Raw genomic sequence first — 18,986 nt, forward strand, 5'->3', positions numbered from 1 at the left:
ATTTATCTTTTATCATTCTTTTTACGTCTGCTGCTGTTCAGCCCCTCATCATCATGTATTCTAATTCTTACACATCCTGTATGTTGCTGCTAGATTAATGTTCTTTAACTTCTGATTGTGCTTCCCACCTCAGAATTTTTTGGAAGCTCCATGTTGTATATTTAAGGCTGAACTCCTCATTGTAACCCTCCATAGTCACAGCTCTAACCTTCTGTTCTAGCTTTGTCTCATTACTCTTTTGCATGTACTTTATATTATGGCCAAACTGAACTGTCTAGTACTGGTCCCCAAGTGTGCATTTTTCCCTCACGTGTGTGCTTTTCCTTCCCTTCTGCCTGGAATACCCTTCAACTCATCGCTACTTATTGAAATTCTAATGTCTCTTTTTCTAAGAAGAACTTCCTGATTTCCCCTGGACTGAAAGTTATATTCTAAGCTCTCTATACTTCGTAAATGTTTTTGTAAGTCTTGGGCACTTACTCTGCATTGTATTGTCATTGGCTTCCCTGCATCTACTAAGTGTTTAACTTCTTCAGGACAGGCAGTGTGTCTTGTTTTTTTTGGTACTGCCTGCAATATCTAGTCCAGTTCCTGAGTAATGAATACCAAACCAGACTGATTAATAAGGATAAGAAATCATGTTGCTATTTGCTTAGTCACCTGAGTGTTGTAATCTCATTTTTTTAGTTATATGATGGTTTAGAATATGAGTAAATAGACTTGAATTGATTTAATTCCAGCTTTGCTTTGAAAAGTCATTTACTTTTTCCCCCTGCTAGTAACAAAATAGAAATAATTTTCTGCCTGCTTTATAGAAAGATTTATGGAAAAATCAGATATATAAAAATGTCTATTTGCTATGGAAGAAATTTTCTATTTTAAAAGTTCTATAAGTAATGGATATAAATCAAACAGTATTTAGTAAATGTTTGGAAGAGTTTGCTAAAGTTCCTTTTTGGGAGGTATGCTTATACACTGATAGCATAGTTTTAGGAAAAATTCATACCACATTTCTATTTCTTTGCAATTTGACCAACTTTACTGGCTTAAATGTGAAATGATTAACTGTTACCCAACTATGGATTCTCCTCCTACCAACTCAGGGAATCACTACTGTTAACGAACCCAGTATTGACTGGAGGGTGTTAGGTTGCTGGATGTATTAGAGTGGGGCAAAGCGAGTGTGAATCTCTTCGTTCATGCTGGGGTGTTTAATTGAACAGATCCTAGGTGCTGGGTACTGTGCTACTCTTACTGTAACAAATTTGCATACTTAAGTTTTCAAACTTTATTTCATGATTTCCTTAGGCCTTGTGAAAAAGGGTAAAGAGCAAAATACACAGCGAAGCTTTTTTCTCAGAATGAAGTGTACCCTAACTAGCCGGGGCAGAACTATGAACATAAAGTCTGCAACATGGAAGGTAAGTAAAAATAATTTGTGAGTGGTGATGCACTTGATTTATAGATAACTTCATGCATCTTGACATTGCTAGTATTAAGGTAGCTTTAGAATGTGAAGGAAGCCTTAAGAGTTGTTCCTTGTCATTCGCAGCTTTAAATCCAAACAGTATAGTAATTTGCTGGTTTGATGCATGATATGAATTGTGACACTGGCGTACCAAGCTAAATTAATCATTTGGCTTTGCCAACCATCCAGAGTTTGAATCTTGATAGAGCTTAAATTTTTATTCATTGTTGTATCATTTTTTTGCTCAGTATTAAAACAGTCATCAAAGAAAGAAATAATCATCAAACAGCTACAATGACCAAGTGAATGAAAAGTCAGCCTAGATTTGTATGAAGGAGATTTTTAAAAAGAGTAATCTGTGGTGCCTAAGAAGTAGGCCATGGGTGGTGTTATAGGGGAAACATTTATTGATTTTCAAAAATATAGTTAATCTTCTAATGACAGTAAATTTTATCAAGGCTTATTTGCCATATCAGATTCAACTACTTAACCTGTGCATTTTGTTTTTTTCTAGCATCGTATATATTTTTAAGAACTGCCTTTTCTTCATACACAGGTACTTCACTGCACAGGACATATTCACGTGTATGATACCAACGGTGATCAGTCTCAGTGTGGGTATAAGAAACCACCCATGACGTGCTTGGTGCTGATTTGTGAACCCATTCCTCATCCATCAAATATTGAAATTCCATTAGATAGCAAGACTTTTCTCAGTCGTCACAGTCTGGATATGAAATTTTCTTATTGTGATGAAAGGTAAGTGAGATATAAAATATAACTTGAAATTTTTTAATTAGTCCACAACTTTTAAAAAACTATTTACTGTAAAAGATTCCTACTCAGCTGAATACTGTGATACATCCTTGAACTCAGTAATATTATATTTACTTTGCAGATTAGTTCAGCCACATTGAACACTTACTATGTACTATGAATACTTACTCTACCAGGTGCTTTTATTAAGATGAGATCTTTTACCTTTAGGGACTCTAATTTATAGAGAAAACAAATACATTTCAAAGACATACAATACATAATTTGAAGAAGGATGTATTCCTTTTGGTTATGGACTAGAAAGAAAAGTCTTTCGTCATCTCCTGACCCTGTGAATTTTCCCTGAACAGCTTTATCCTTGCCCATGGTTTTTATTGCCATTTCCAAATTTATATTCCTATTTCTATTTAATTGCCAGTTTGATTTTTTTTTTTGGATAGATAACTCTTCCATATTATAAACTAAATCTTTCTGTAACTGAACTGCACCACTACTGCCTCAAATAATAGTAACTTTAAAAACTGGCTTTCCTCTTATAATGCCTCTCATGGTTAAATATGCCACTGTAGACACATGACTCCAGCAAAAATTTGGAAGTCATCCTTAACTTTTCTTTTACCCTCATTATTTACACTTAATTGATCTCTATATCTTATAGATTTACTGTCTACTTATATCTCTTGATCCAGTCCCTCCTTTCCACCTTTGTTTTCCTGCCATTGAATTCTTCAGTTCATTATTACCTTTGGCTTGAATTGTTGCCATAGTCTCTTAAGCTGTCTCTCTGCCAGTACACTTGTGCCCTTTTATTCTCTCATCCCAGTTTCTTAAAAGTGGACTTCTTAATGTGAAAATCAGATCATACAATTCTCTTGTTGAAAATGCCTCAATTACTTTCTTTCATCTTCACACATAAAAACTTTTGTTTATAAAAATATTAGAGGAGGGCAGGAGAGTTTTATTTATCAAAAGAAGATAAGCATTTTAAAAAGCTGAAAGAAATATAGAACTACACAATAAAATCTAAACTCTTTAGCATGCCAAACAAGGATATTTATGATCTGGCCCCTGCTCACTTGTCCAGATTAGTCAGTAGGAAGGGGACCCCTTCTCATGTGTCCCCTAACACCTACAGCCAGAGCGCTCCACATACCGATTTGCTGTCTCAGTGCCCTGCACATGCTTTCCCATTCTGCAGTGACGTTTCTTCAACTCCTAACTGGTACTTCTTCCAAGGGCCACCTAATGCATCTGTTTCTCTGGAGTTTGCCATGTTCCTTAAAATTAAACTGTTTCTGTATACCTCTGTCATAGCATTTGTTCTACTGTTGTAATTATTTGCCCACTTGTCCCCTTTTTTTTCCCTTTTCTTTCTATAAGGCTGTGTAACATAGTGGCTAAAGGCATAGATTCTGTAGCTAGACTACTAAGTCCTGACTTTGCTGCCTCTTTTGGAAATTAAATAGGACTCATAAGTTCTGCTCTTGGAGTATCAGTGTTTTCATCTTTAGTAACACCTACTTTATTTGGGTCATCTTGAAGGTTATGTGATAAAACCAATTTTAAGCACTTAGTCATAATATAGATAAGAATACTCCACCCCATTGGACAAGGACATGTTAGAGTGCTGGCTTTGGAATCACATAACCCTGGAGTTAGCCCTGGCCTGCAGCTCTGGTACTTACAGTGTGGCGTTGGTCTTAGAACTTAACTTTGTAAATCTCATGTTTCTTATCTAAAAGAAGAGTCATATTTCAAAAGGCTGTTGCTAAGATCAAAAGAGTTTGTTGAGTGCCTAGTACACATAGTGAATGTTTCACCTCTGCTGTCAGCTTTAAGAAAAATGAAGATAGAAAAGCTAAGAAGTATTTTATGGCATTTACTGCCTATATTCATGCGAATGTATGACAAAAACAGAAATACCTGTGTGTTTTTGAGAAATTATTTATTTTTTTAACTTAGTAACAAAGTGTTAGGGGTAGGCTGGGAGAAAGGAAAGCGATGGAGCTAGAAAGAGAAAGGTTATATCAGAAAATTAGCAAAATGATCATGACAGAGGAGTAATGACAACCAGCTTAGAGATCAGCGAAGTAAGGTTTTGAATATAACCTTACTTTTGAATATAAGTAGCACATATTTATATTGCATCCCTTAGTGGTAGACATATCTCAACTCAGATTGAGAAGCACTGATTGACATCTGATTAAATCAGAGCTGCTTAACATGATATATAAGACCTTCACTAATCTGATCCTCCTGCCTATGTAGTGTCAAGCATTTTCTCACCTCTGTCTTTGCTTGTGGTGTACCTTCTTCTCTGACTCTCTTATACTCACTCAACTCATAAATCTCCTATAGAAAGCTGTCCTTTATCCCACCATTCCTTCTTATGGGTAGGAGTGCTTCCTCTGATTCCTGTAGCGGGTTCTTATAGCTGTAATTACATACTGTTTCTTAAGTAGTATGGTAGATATACCAGAAGATTAGCCACATGTTGAGCTTTGTCTTTCCATTTCACACTTAGAACAGTGCCAGGCATATATAGGCATATAAAGGTTTAAATGATGAAAAAATTAATTTCATGGGAATATTATTTAAACACATAACCTACATAAGATCAATTAAAATTATTTTTAAAGCATAATTTAAAGAAAGAACGCTACTTTAAAAAAACAACACACAAGAGTTTCCTTTGAAATGCTGCCACCTAGTGTAGATGTGCGTAGAGGGGAGATCCCTTTGTAAAGAATTCTGGATTTTGACTTGATTTGGTTTAATTTTTGTGTTTGTTTTTTACAAATCAGCTTTCTGTTTATCTATTCATTTTGGTATAAACTATGGCAGATTTTTCCTTAAAGTCAACATAATATTATTTTTATATATCCTTCTTCTTCGGAGAAGGATGTCTTCCCTGTCTGCTTTCTGTTGGGGTACAGTTTTGTTTTTTGCTTTTTGGACACAGTATTATTGTTACATAACTTTTGCTTGCACCTCAGAAAGTCCTTTGAAATCTAAAGTATGAGAAATAAAAAAGCTTAACTCACGTTTTGCTTTCGGAAAAGAAGAGAACATTTCTCTTCTAAAAAGTGCTAAGAAGACAGCTTTCTCTTTCTCATGAAAAGGGTTCCATTATTTCAGGCTGTAGTTACAGACAATAGTAAAATTTAGTCTCTGTCCTAAAGGAACTCCCAGAAAACCAGAAGGGATAACTGGATTATTTTCTAGTCCACTTTCACTTTGATATCATTGTTTCATCTGAAATGAATTTCTGTAACTTTATGTAATTTCAAAAATGAAGTACAAGAGCATCTTCCAAAACCAACATAATAGGTATTCCTTTATTACCATTTAGTGTGGATGGTTAATGACATTAACATTTTGTAGTGGATATTGACCCCCCCCCCCCCAAAGTGAAGCCTTGCCCAGGGGCCCTGTTATATAAAGAATGTGGTTTTGTATGCACACAAACGCACACGAATCTGGTTTTATGATAAGATAATATTATCGATTTAGTCTATCGATATTTTAAATTAAATGTCAGTGACTACCTTTGTAACGGTTATCATTTAAATTTAGCAGTACTTCATATCTATTTGTTAATACCCTGTCTTGTTACCAAAAGTATGTATAATAAAATGTGATAAAAATAGGTAACAAGTTTAGTGAAGGGGATTAAAGAGTCAGATAACAGGATGAATCCAGAGGACTTAAAGAAATTGTGCTGTATTTAGGAACTGAAGAGTTACTACAGGTGAAATGTAAATTTATTTTCAGCAAAGAAAAATGCTCTTTATTTTTGAAAATTCACTTGTTCATAAGATTAATGCGGATTCATTACTCTAAAGAAGCAAAGTTTTTCATTATCAGTTAGTTTCTCTTTTTTCTTACATTTTTTTACTTAACAGAATTACCGAATTGATGGGATATGAACCTGAAGAACTTTTGGGCCGCTCGATTTATGAATATTATCATGCTTTGGACTCTGATCATCTGACCAAAACTCATCATGATAGTAAGTACAATGGAGGAACTCATAAATATTCTGTTTAACTCTTACATTCTCTTTACTTTTTGGTCATACATCTATGTACATCTAACTTTTTGGTTAATATTAACCAGTCTTTCTAGACTAAATGTCTTAACAAAATTCTTCGTAAGGGATCTTGACCATTAAATGTATGTTTTGTATTTGTTCAAGCATTACCAATTAAAGCAGGATCACTTGATATCTAAAACTTCCCTGGCATTTTAAATACAAAGACTCAAAAAATACATCATAGGATATTATAGCATCATCTTCAGAAGTCATACTTAAATATTCAGAACAGTGGTTTGAATAGAAGGCATTCAGAAAATAGTTGTTCAGTGAAGTGAATTGTTTAGTGAAGTGAAGGTGATCAACAGCATGCACTAGTGGTAATAAGTACCCTGGGCATAAGGTATGTTTCTCAGTTTTACTCAAATGTTATTTGAAGATCCCATGGTAAGTAAAACTTTGGAATTTCTCACTTGCCTGTTGAATCTGTACCTAAACATGACTTCCCAATGTGATTGGGGATTCCTGAATGTCACTGAGTTAGTGTGATTAGTCTTGAACTACCGAAGGGGCACCAATACTCATGATAATGTCATCTTTACTATTTCTCTAGTACTTTTTCCCAAATCGATAATTAAGATTGCTAAAGTGCCAAAGACTTCGGCATGATATCAGTTGAGATTCAGATACGCTAGCATAGCTATTTGAAGCATCTTTGGTTATCTGGAAACTATAGCAGGAATTTAAGAAAATGATAGCAGCACTTTTTTCTTGAATCTTCTCTGTGGAATCAAGATTATTCATTCTCTAGTCTTTCTGATACTCTCAACATATAACTCAGTAAAGGAATTTTAGTCTCTGTTGTCCCTCATTCCTGGCTTTCATTTTATTGAAAGTGAAGATTGGCAAGATAGGAGTTTATTCGGGAGGTTATAAGAGTAAAATGGGGTACATTTTCAGCTACGCTGGGGCTTTTTCTCTCATTTTCAATTTAAACAATTACAGCTGATTCCATTAATATTAGCGTCTCTCCTTTTCTAAAACCATTAGCATTTCGCATCCATTCATTTGATTGACAATTCAAAGTTATTTTCTCTGCTTGAACTCTTTCCATTTTACTCCTAGTGTTTACTAAAGGACAAGTCACCACAGGACAGTACAGGATGCTTGCCAAAAGAGGTGGATACGTCTGGGTTGAAACTCAAGCAACTGTCATATATAACACTAAGAACTCTCAACCACAATGCATTGTATGTGTAAATTTTGTTGTGAGGTAAGCTTGGAAAATATTTTGGGGGAACAAGTAGTAATTCTTTTTTCTTTTAAAGGAAGAAAAGATTATAAGCATTAACTGATTTTTATTTTATTTTCTCATTTCTATCTAATTACGGTTTTTAGTATTCTAATCTGTATTTCCAGGCCAGCTATTCTATAGTGATTCTTCTACTACCAGTAGCTGTCTATCCCCATTCTTTTCACTCCTATTTTTTAAAAGACCTGAAAAAAATACTAGAGTTATGGATTAGTTTGTTCTAGTCATACAGCTATTAGCATATATTATCTCACTGCAGCTATGTTATTTTTGCAGGAACAATACTGGCCTTGGAATAGTTAGGTTTGTGTTGTAGCTTTGTCATTTCTCCATAACCTTGGGGAAGTCTTGTTTCTCCGAATTTTGTCCATATTGGTACATAAGAGATGGTAATACTTAACTTAAAAGGTTATAATGAGAATTAAATGAAATCCTATGTAAGATTATTATAAAAGTCCGTATAATGTGATACATGGTTCTTAAATATTCTTCACTTTTTCCCTTAGCTGATGGGCTTGTGAATATTATGGGTATCATAAACTAACCTTTTGATCAATTAAAGTAGGCGAATGCCCTGTTCTAGTCCATCTTCCACATTACCTCGAGGCTGATTTTTCTTGCATGGATATCTGCTCATCTCATTCTCTTTAAAATTGTTTTAAACATCCCTTTATCACCTCCTCAATAAAGTCTCACCTACTTGTAGAGCATCATTTTTTGTCATTATCTTCTATACTCCCATGCTTTCGTAACTGTAGGCCTCTTTCTAAAATCTGTGGCCGCCTCTCCTAGGAAGACTTTGGTCATTTGTTTTTATTTTTGCTAATAATGACACCATCCTTTAATGCTTTAATATTAGTGCCAAACAGTTCTTTGGTGACTTTCCCATTTTATAAGAATCAATGACTTGGAATGCCCTTTACCCCTCACTGCAGTCTGCCTAATATTACTTGAGTCCAAGTTTCAGCTGGTAGGCCCCTCTCTGGAGCAAGCCTTCTCCATTTTAGTAGTTATCACTTTGTATTTTAATTGTTTACACATTTACTTTCACACTGGGCTATAAACTTGAGGGCAAGGGGTAGATATTTTAATTTTTGTATCAGTTTATTTCACATAGTTAGCACTTAATATTTGTTGATTAAAGGAGCAATAAAATTTATGTTTAAGCCAAATGAATATGGAGCTGTTTATTATCCCCTTTCAACTCTATCCCTGCAGGTGGTATCACCATATCATTTTCCTACCACCAAAGAAAACATGGCACCCCTCTTAGAAAGACCGTGGTCATTTATCTATATATCTTTATATTCTAGGACCATCCTTCATGCCAAAGAGTTGTGTGCCAATTTCATTCTTTGTGGGTCAGCACAAAAATTGGGAAGATCTATTTATGCCTTTCATGTACTTGACTGTTACATTTCTTTGTCACCACCACTCTTCCCAAAGGGATAGCTGAAGTTTCTTAATTGAAATTAGTCAAATATTTGAATTATCTTATACTGTGAATTTTAATAGGTCTTTATTTCATATTGGTATTTTAAACCCTGAATGAATGAGAGATTAGGTCAAAGTATCTTAAAATGTTCTTTTTCATAAAGTGGAATTTTTTTTATGAGACAAGTCCTTTCAGAGTCCTTTTCCCCTTTCCCACATTGTGTCAAGTGCTCATTTAAGAATTACTGAACTCTCTTTTTGACAGTGGTATTATTCAGCACGACTTGATCTTCTCCCTTCAACAAACCGAATGTGTCCTCAAACCAGTTGAATCTTCAGATACGAAAATGACTCAGCTATTCACCAAAGTTGAATCAGAAGATACAAGTAGCCTCTTTGATAAACTTAAGAAGGAACCTGACGCTTTAACTTTGCTGGCCCCAGCTGCTGGAGACACAATCATATCTTTAGATTTTGGCAGCAATGGTGGGTCTTTAGTTAATTACCTAAACTGTGTCTGCTGGTGCAAGCCCATTTTAATGGAACTTTATGCTGACATTTTTTGTTGGTAATCATTTGGACATTGTGGGGTTTTTTGTTGTTAATCCTCACCCGAGGATATTTTTTCCACTGATTTTTTTTTTTTTTTTTAAAGAGAGTGTGAGCAGGGGGGCGGAGAGAAAGATGTAAGAGAGACACATTGATTGGTTGCCTCCCGCACACACCCCTGCCAGGGCTGGGGATCGAACCCGAAAGTATATTCTTAAATATTTTGCCTCTGTAATTTCTCAGCATTCCTGCTTTTGTCACATTGTTGGAAATTGTGCTTCAAAGTGTCCTTAAGTTATTTCTTCTTCCACTTTAATTTTTCTCAGCTACTCTGCTATTTTTATATTTTTCTGTCATATTTTCTCTATAATTTAGCAAAGTTATATTGCAATAAGTGTAGCTGCATTAAAGGATAAATAAGCAGTCATACCAATATCACATTAAAAATGAAAACTATTTCAAACTAGGTTAAATTTTAATGAAGAAAAGATTGGAATTGCTGGTTTTTTTATTTCATATAGATTAATAGGATTTGTCAGAAATGGGCTGGAAAGATAACTCAGACTTATGGTTATACCATAGTATCTTTCTGTAAACTTTCTGATTAAGGAAAATTTGGTAATATTTTTGTTGTTTGAGTGAACTTAGACAAACCTTTGGTAAAGGAGGACATATTTCTGTATATCTTAAAATCTAGATATTCTTTAAATTGACTCATTTTTTCCCTACAGACACAGAAACTGATGACCAACAACTTGAGGAAGTTCCATTGTATAATGATGTAATGCTCCCCTCATCTAATGAAAAATTACAGAGTATAAATTTGGCAATGTCTCCATTACCTGCCTCTGAAACTCCAGAGCCACTTCGAAGTAGTGCCGACCCTGCACTCAATCAGGAAGTTGCATTAAAATTAGAACCAAATCCAGAGTCCTTGGAACTTTCTTTTACCATGCCCCAGATTCAAGATCAGCCAGCTAGTCCTTCTGATGGAAGCACTAGACAAAGTTCACCTGAGGTAAGTGTCGTGATAAAATAAGAAAGATTTTTATGTTCAGATTTTAATGTTCAGGAAAAAGTGTAGTTGTAGACTTGATTCAAACTTTAATTTGACCTACATGTCATGGTTTTATTTGTGTATTTTAGCACTTTAAAATTACAATAATTGTTAAGAGCTTAACTTGGACCTCAGTGCATATTTTAGTCAGATAAGAACATGGGAAGGAACTGGCTTAACAAAAATCAAAAGGAAAAACTTACGTTGCTCCTCTATATATTTATATCAATAAGACAAGAAAAGCCTTGCATATATAAACCCACAGAGAAAAAAACTGTGTGTGCCTACGATAGTCTAAGCCCATACATGTTACCCTTTGAGTTGGAGAATTGTCCACCAAAAAAGGCTTAAAAGCGAAAGGACGACCCTAAGCTTTGCCCAATTTAGTCGTTTCCATTACTGTTTTGAAGTTCTGGATAAGTGTAACATGAAAACACCAAATTGTACACAGAGTAAATAATAGCTATTTTTTATGTGAGTTCTGTCTTTATATTAGTTTTTCTATAAACAATAAAAATCCTCTTTAAGGGCTAGGCTGGGCTAAGACTAAAGGTATTACATAGGGCTCTATTTCTGAATCTAGAGTGCTTCAATTTCAGAGCTTCCTGTGTCTAAAAATATGCTCAAGAGTTAGATAACTGAGATCTAAATATGACGACTTGATAAATGAGGGGCAAATAAGCTTTAATAGGTGGTAAATAATTTTTTTTTCTTTAAAATATGGAATACTTAACGAACTTGCATGTCATCCTTGTGATAACAATTTTCTGTATCATTCCAATTTTAGTACATGTGCTGCTGAACCAAGCATGGTGGTAAATAATTTCATATTAAATATTATGGATCCAAACTGGCAGGCTAAGAGTAGAGATTTGACATCTCATAACCTTCTGGAGAATACATCCTATGCTCTGGTTGCTCTGTTTGCCTACCGCAAAATGTTTTTGATTCGTTTTATTTTTAATCTAACAAAAATGTTATAATGAGGGAAGCAAAAGTTTATGCTTAGAATTCATAGCTATAATTTTTTGGTTAGAATTCTTGCTCAGAACTTTTAAAAAATATGTTTTTATTGATTTGGGGGGGGGGGGAGAAACATCAATTGGTTGCCTCTTGCACACACCAGAGCCAGGAATCGAACCCACAACCTGGGCACTTGCCCTGACCGGGAATTGAACCAGCAACCTTTCAGTGCACAGGATGATGCTCAACCAACTGAGCCACACAGCCAGGGCCTCTTGCTCAGAACGTGTAAAAAAATAGTACATTTATTAAGGTGAATGCAAGTAAAAGAACTTAAGTCTCCACCCCTAGCCCCCCCCAGAGTAGCTATAAGATTTTTAGGTAGTTCACCACAGGAATGTGCCCTCTCAGTACAAAAGTAGATTCCAGTGAGTATATCTTCTAGTTGGCCAATTGGGTACCATGTGGGAGTTGAATTATTAGATGAGTTTTATTCTTTAGAATAAACAGATAAATTTATCTCTTAATCTTATTAATGATGTTATGTTGCATGTAGTCAGAAATGTGTATATAGTAGTTCCCCCTTATCCACAGGGGACACATTCCAAGACCCCCAGTGGATGCCCTAGTAATGAACTGTAGTGAATTTCCTCAGTTCTGCTGGAAATGTGGCAGCAGCTTCTTCATTGGCAGATGCAGGCTTTCCAGTAATTGTTTTATTTTTCATCCCTTGCTTGCTTGCAATAAATGGCTCAGTGTCACTTGTTTCAGGAGATCGATCCCTTGCTGAAGTGTTCACATGGGCTCAGTGCTTTCTGGCACAATACATTGCTGTCAGTTGGAACATGTTTTCTGTTCATGTCTTCTACCCACAAATTTAATGCCTTTACCATCTTAACTAAGCACTTACCATGCACTGTGCCTGTAACTATTACAGTTTAAGATGTGACAGCAAAACTAACATGAGTTTCTTTTTCCTTCACAATTTCACAGATAAAATTTTATTCGTACTGTATGTAGATTTAGTCTTACTGTAGAACTTTCACATTTTCATTTAAAGGAAGCACTTTACAGCTTCTCTTTGGCATATCTGAATTGCCAGTATCACTACTCTTGCACTTTAGACCATTATTAAGTAAAATAAGAGTTACTGGACAATGGGATGATTTCATGTCCATGGCGTTAGGTAGTAGGACAGTGTGAGATACTCAGAACAATGTGAAATTTAAAACTTACAAATTGCTTACTTCTGGAATTTCCTTTTTAATAATTTCAGACCTCAGTTGACCATAGGTAACTGAAAATGCAGAAAGTGAAACCCCAGATAAGGGGGGAAAACTACTGTACTGGCAAAATTAGTTAAAAGTGTAAGCTCAAAAATTTAACTTCTCACTAGTTAGATAGAATTTGTTAGAACAGATGGACTTTATTGTGTCTTCTCTTAGATTTGTTTTAAGAATTCTAACTAGCAAAACATATAGGCTGCTTCTGGGAAAGTGAACATATTTAATTCCTTTTATAGCCTACCAGTCCCAGTGAATATTGTTTTGATGTGGATAGCGATATGGTCAATGAATTCAAGTTGGAATTGGTTGAGAAACTTTTTGCTGAAGACACAGAAGCAAAGAACCCATTTTCCACTCAGGTATATGAATTTGTTTATTATATTTTACACTAAGCTTTATTTTTAGTCTGAAGTGACTTTGAGTTTAACTTGTTTTTCTTTTGTAAGATGTGTCCATTATAAAAACTCATGCATTTGTTGTTTTATAGGACACTGATTTAGACTTGGAGATGTTAGCTCCTTATATCCCAATGGATGATGACTTCCAGTTACGTTCCTTCGATCAGTTGTCACCACTGGAAAGCAGTTCTACAAGCCCTCAGAGTGCGAGCACAACTGCAGTATTCCAGCCAACTCAAATGCCAGAACCAGCTATTACCACCACCACTACCACTGCCACCACTGATGAGTTAAAAACACTGACGAAAGATGGTATGGAAGACATTAAAATATTGATTGCATCTCCATCTCCTACCCACGTACCTAAAGAAGCTACTAGTACCACAACATCACCATATAGTGGTACTCGAAGTCGGACAGCCTCACCAAACAGAGCAGGAAAAGGAGTTATAGAACAGACAGAAAAATCTCATCCAAGAAGCCCTAATGTGTTATCTATCACTTTGAGTCAAAGGTACTTATTTATATATAACATTATAGTTTTTTATGTTTCGTTTTTTAGAAAATGTGTGATGGTAAATTACTTCTAAACATAGCAAACTTTCTGATGTATATGCTTTAAGGAACATAAAATTGATATACAAATTCTGGACTTAAAACAAGCACTCCAGGAACTGTTTCTAAATTAGCTTACGTATTTATTTTCTCTAAAATAATCATATCACCTATCTGAATGTAGGAGGGTCTTCTAATACTTCTAAAAATAAAATTTGGCCAATAAGTTCTGTAAGTGTACAAAACTGGCTCATTTTCTTATGGTGGTTTTAAATCAGGCTAGTTAATTATCCTCACTGCTTCCATTTCATGGAGCTCTTTTAAAGCTTACATGAAAAAAAGCCCTTCCAACTTATGGGTATTTCCAATTCCACATTGAGCCTGATGGTCTTCAGTCCTCAATATTCAATGTAGATATTTATAAGACTTCTTTTTAAATTTTATGTATAGTTATAATTGTTTTTATTTTTTCATTATGTTTATAGAACATTATATATTATAGTTTAAATTGGGTTTTAAGAGCTACAGCAGGAATCTAAGCTTGACTTTATGACATTGTTTCTATGGAGCAAATTTGAGCAACTATCTGGACACCAACCAAATTTTATATTATAATTTCTATATGTAATTTGTAATGGGATTTAACATATTTTAAATTTGAGGCTGTAGTCAGAGGAAATAAATTTTAGCTAGTAGGTGGGGCAGTGTGTGGAAACAATTCATTATCTACTGTGCTTAGACTGATCCAGATATCAGTAGCAAGAGGAAAAAGCACTACTGTAGCCAGAGCTCATGGCTTATTTCTCCTGCCTTGCAGCACTACTTTGACCTAGAGTGCTAGGAGAGGCCTTTTCCAAGAGTTAAGAAAAGATCTTGGGGCTTTAGATTAACAAAGAAGCATTTTACATAACTTTATAAATTACTGTGTCACCACCTGGCAGGGGTGGGGAATGTCCAGCCTGAGGTCCGTACATACAGCCCGGGAAATCATTTGGTCTGGCCCTGCCAAGGCAACCTCAGGCAGGACTTGAAATTCAATAAATCTAGGAGCTTTTATCATAACTGATTTTTATGTTGGTAATTTTGTATGGCCTTCAAATGATGTTATAAATATCCAAATGGCCCTTGGCAGAAAAAAGGTTCCCCGCTCCTGCTGGGTCTTGGACATTTTAGTGGTATTAATATTTAACTCAGTCCCTGACATGTAGTACTTGCTCAATAAATGGTTATTGGATGGACAGATAAGGCTGATATCAATGACTTGTAATTTACAATTTACTATTAACTACAGGAGACTATGGGATATTCAGTTTTCTGAACTATGTGCTTTTCAAAAATCTTAGCATCTAGTCATATTAGCAATTCTTTTTACATTAGCTCCACTATAGTATGCACTAAATACTTTAAGAGATGAATTTTATGAAATATATGGAGGCTTTTTCATTACTATTTGTCTAGGTAATTATTTGCAAAATCAAAGTGCTGTACTAAACCAGACAACTTACAGCTTTATAGCAAAGATTAAAGATAACCATTAAAAGCACTACTACAGCCCTCGCCAGTGTGGCTTGGTTGGAGCATCGTCCCGTACACAGTAAGGTGGAGGGTTGATTCCTGGTCTGGGCACATACCTAGGTTGCGGGTTCGATCTCCAATTAGGGTGCATATGGGTTTTTCTCAAACCAATTTTTTTAAAGTGCTACTACTGAAATGATATTTACATGATACACTGAGTTATACTTCACAAAGATAACATAGTTATATAAGGATTTTAAAACCTGCCTGTCTATATATTGGAGATTTTACAGAACTGCTTGTAGGAAGGCAGTTAGAGCAACATATCACCTACCATATTCATTCTCAACTATATGGAACAGAGCAAGGAGCTATTTATGATTATGTATTGATGGAGTTCTTGAAAAAACAAAGTAGCTATGACAGTATTGATGTATTTGATCCATAAGACAGTTCTTCACTATTTAATACTAATTTTAGATGCAGGTTTAATTATGAGATCAATACTGAAGGCTGGGAGGAGCGTGGGTATAAAGAGATCTAGAATGTACTTCCATGTCTGCAACTAGTTAGCAATAGGACTTCGAGATAGTTACCTAACAGGCCTCAGGTTTCTCATTTATAAGATGGGTATTAAATATGTATATTACTATCTTTGGGATTGGAGTGAAATGAAAATGAACATGAAATATTTTATGAACTGAAAATGCTATGCAAATGTGAAATTAATCTTGTATCAAGAATATCTGCGTTTTATTTGATGGAATGAAAGGCCAATATTTAAATGTTTGACTTACAAAAATATCGATCTAGTTCTGCTCACTTCTATTTTATGAATAGGGAAATGCAAATTTTAGGATATTTTGTTTTAAAAATTGAGCTTTGGCTTTTAAAGTGATAAACTTTAGTAATCAGGAGTAGTTCTCATATGTAACATTATATTCCTTAATTGGAAAACACATAATTTTGTTGAAAAAAAGCTAGTTGGATATTTCTTTAAAATAATAATAAGACAACCATATTTTCATTTAAATTTTTTTCAGAACTGTTCCTGAGGAAGAAATAAATCCAAAGATACTAGCTTTGCAGAATGCTCAAAGAAAACGAAAAATAGAACATGATGGTTCACTTTTTCAAGCAGTAGGAATTGTAAGTGTGAGAGTATGTGTTTGCTTTTCTAGTCTAGCTAATGTGCTATTTATAAGTTGTATAGTGGTAATTCCTTGTTTCTTCCAAATACTAAAGTTGTATTTTTAGAGTTTATACATTGGATTTTTCACTTTGTATATACTTTCTTAAAAACAAAGACTTAATGAATACATTCTCGGTGTAAAATTTTCAGATACCACAGGTGTATTTTGAGTAAAAAGTGATGTTCTCCCCTTATTCCACCCAACATCACCACCAGTCTTGTTCTCTTCTCTTTAAGTTACTTTCCCCTTCTTACCCCCAAAGTACAGTAGTTAAGTCAGTGTTCGTGTTACTCATACCAGTATTTTCAGATTATCCAGATTAATTGGAAAGAATTTACACAGACGTTAACCATAACGTATGGCAAATAAATGTTTTTATCATAGTAGTGGTAAGAGAAAGAAGTAAATACAATTTGGGGCAGTATTTGATTTAAGAAACCTGCCTACTCCGTGTTACTAAACTTACATTGGTATCAAAGTTTCTGATTTTTAAAAAAACAAACTGAATATAGTAAAATTGAAATAACTACTCTTTTTAGGGAACATTGTTACAGCAGCCAGACGATCAAGCAACTACTACATCACTTTCTTGGAAACGCGTGAAAGGATGCAGATCTAGTGATCAGAATGGAATGGAGCAAAAGACTATTATTTTAATACCCTCTGGTTAGTTTATTCTTTTTGCCCTGAATATCAAAAGGAGAATTGTATGACTTTTTCTTTAGGAGCTTTGCTCCAAGTGAGTGGTTTTCATTTCTTAGCAAGGTTAAAAGGGTAGCATTTTATCTGATGACTGTAACACAAAAATAGCTATTTCAAGGTGGAACTTTAAATATTTTAGTAATTGTCTTTGATATGAATAGAAGCTGAACCTTGTATATTTGTATGCCTTTTTTCTAAATTGATTTATCACTCCTTTGTGCCTTCATTGTATCCTGTAAACATTTCTGACATGGCACCAGTAACGCTTGATTGCAATTACTCCTTTACAACTATATGGGTTTGCACCATAAACTAAAAAAAAACCCTTCCAGAAAGAGCTTATTTGCCTTATTTTCCCAATACTTAGCACATAGTGTGTGTTTGATAATACTCATTGCATTGACTAGATGAATAAATACTTAGGTATCTCTTTGTCTTCCAGATTTAGCATGTAGATTGCTGGGGCAATCAATGGATGAGAGTGGATTACCACAGCTGACGAGTTATGATTGTGAAGTTAATGCTCCTATTCAAGGCAGCAGAAACCTACTGCAGGGTGAAGAATTACTCAGAGCATTGGATCAAGTTAACTGAGCTTTTTCATAATCTCATTCCTTTTTTTGGACACTGGTGGCTCATTACCTAAAGCAGTCTATTTATATTTTCTATATCTATCTAATTTTAGAAGCCTGGCTACAATACTGCACAAACTGTTTGTTCAATTTTGATCCCCTTTTTACTTAATTTACATTAATGCCAGATCAGAGACAGCACATTTTCACAGTTCTTTGATATTTAAACCATTGCATTGCAGTAGCATCATTTTTAAAATGCACCTTTTTATTTATTTATTTTGGGCTAGGGAGTTTATCCCTTATCGAATTATTTTTAATAAGATGCCAATATAATCTTTTTAAGAAGGCAGTAACCTTTCATCATGATCAGCTTGAATAATTTTTACTCAGTTTTTTCACATTTTACATAAACAATAGTGATTTGCCAGCAGTACATGGTAGCCACAATTGCACAATATATTTTCTTAAAAAATACCAGCAGTTACTCATGCAATATATTCTGCATTTATAAAACTAGTTTTTAAGAAGAACTTTTTTTTGGCCTATGAAATTGTTAAACCTGGAACATGACATTGTTAATCATATAATGATTCTTAAATGCTTGTATGGTTTATTATTAAATGGGTAAAGCCATTTACATGATATAGAAAGATGCATATATCTGGAAGGTATGTGGCATTTATTTGGATAAAATTCTCAATTCAGAGAAATGAACTTGATGTTTCTATAGTAACTTTGCCAGCTCAAAAGAAAACAATACCCTATATGTAGTTGTGGAAATTTATGCTAATATTGTGTAATTGATATTAAACCTAAATGTTCTGCCCACCCTGTTGATATAAAGATGTTTTGAGCAGATTGTGAATAAACAAACAAAATCATGCTTTGTTAGCAAAATTACCTAGTATGTTAATTTGCTCAAAATTTGATGTTTGGTTTTATGCACTTTGTCGCGATTAACATCCTTCTGTTTTCATATAGATTTCAATAATTGAGTGATTTTAGAAGTATTATTTTAGAAATATATAGTCACAGTAAATATCTTGTTTTTCTATGTGCATTGTACAAATTTTTCATTCCTTTTGCTCTTTGTGGTTGGATCTAACACTAACTGTATTGTTTTGTTACTTTAAATAAACATCTTCTGTGGACCAGGCCCCCCTTGA

At 34.5% G+C, this 18,986-nt stretch overlaps 1 protein-coding gene across 1 annotated transcript in view; it reads left to right on the forward strand.

Moving 5' to 3' along the window:
- The window catches only part of HIF1A (hypoxia inducible factor 1 subunit alpha), a 40,177-nt gene extending 21,191 nt beyond the window's left edge, over positions 1 to 18,986 (forward strand). Inside the window, exons 5-15 of the mRNA XM_081158093.1 lie at positions 1,309 to 1,421; positions 2,025 to 2,227; positions 6,151 to 6,257; positions 7,407 to 7,554; positions 9,293 to 9,513; positions 10,308 to 10,594; positions 13,119 to 13,241; positions 13,370 to 13,794; positions 16,394 to 16,499; positions 17,083 to 17,209; positions 17,688 to 18,986. Coding sequence (XP_081014219.1) covers positions 1,309 to 1,421; positions 2,025 to 2,227; positions 6,151 to 6,257; positions 7,407 to 7,554; positions 9,293 to 9,513; positions 10,308 to 10,594; positions 13,119 to 13,241; positions 13,370 to 13,794; positions 16,394 to 16,499; positions 17,083 to 17,209; positions 17,688 to 17,839 — 2,012 coding nt within the window. The 3' untranslated portion in view covers positions 17,840 to 18,986. The remainder of the gene's footprint in view (positions 1 to 1,308; positions 1,422 to 2,024; positions 2,228 to 6,150; positions 6,258 to 7,406; positions 7,555 to 9,292; positions 9,514 to 10,307; positions 10,595 to 13,118; positions 13,242 to 13,369; positions 13,795 to 16,393; positions 16,500 to 17,082; positions 17,210 to 17,687) is intronic.

The sequence above is a fragment of the Miniopterus schreibersii genome (genome assembly GCF_964146895.1).
Source record: "Miniopterus schreibersii genome assembly, chromosome: 1".
NCBI classification, from domain to species: domain Eukaryota; kingdom Metazoa; phylum Chordata; class Mammalia; order Chiroptera; family Miniopteridae; genus Miniopterus; species Miniopterus schreibersii.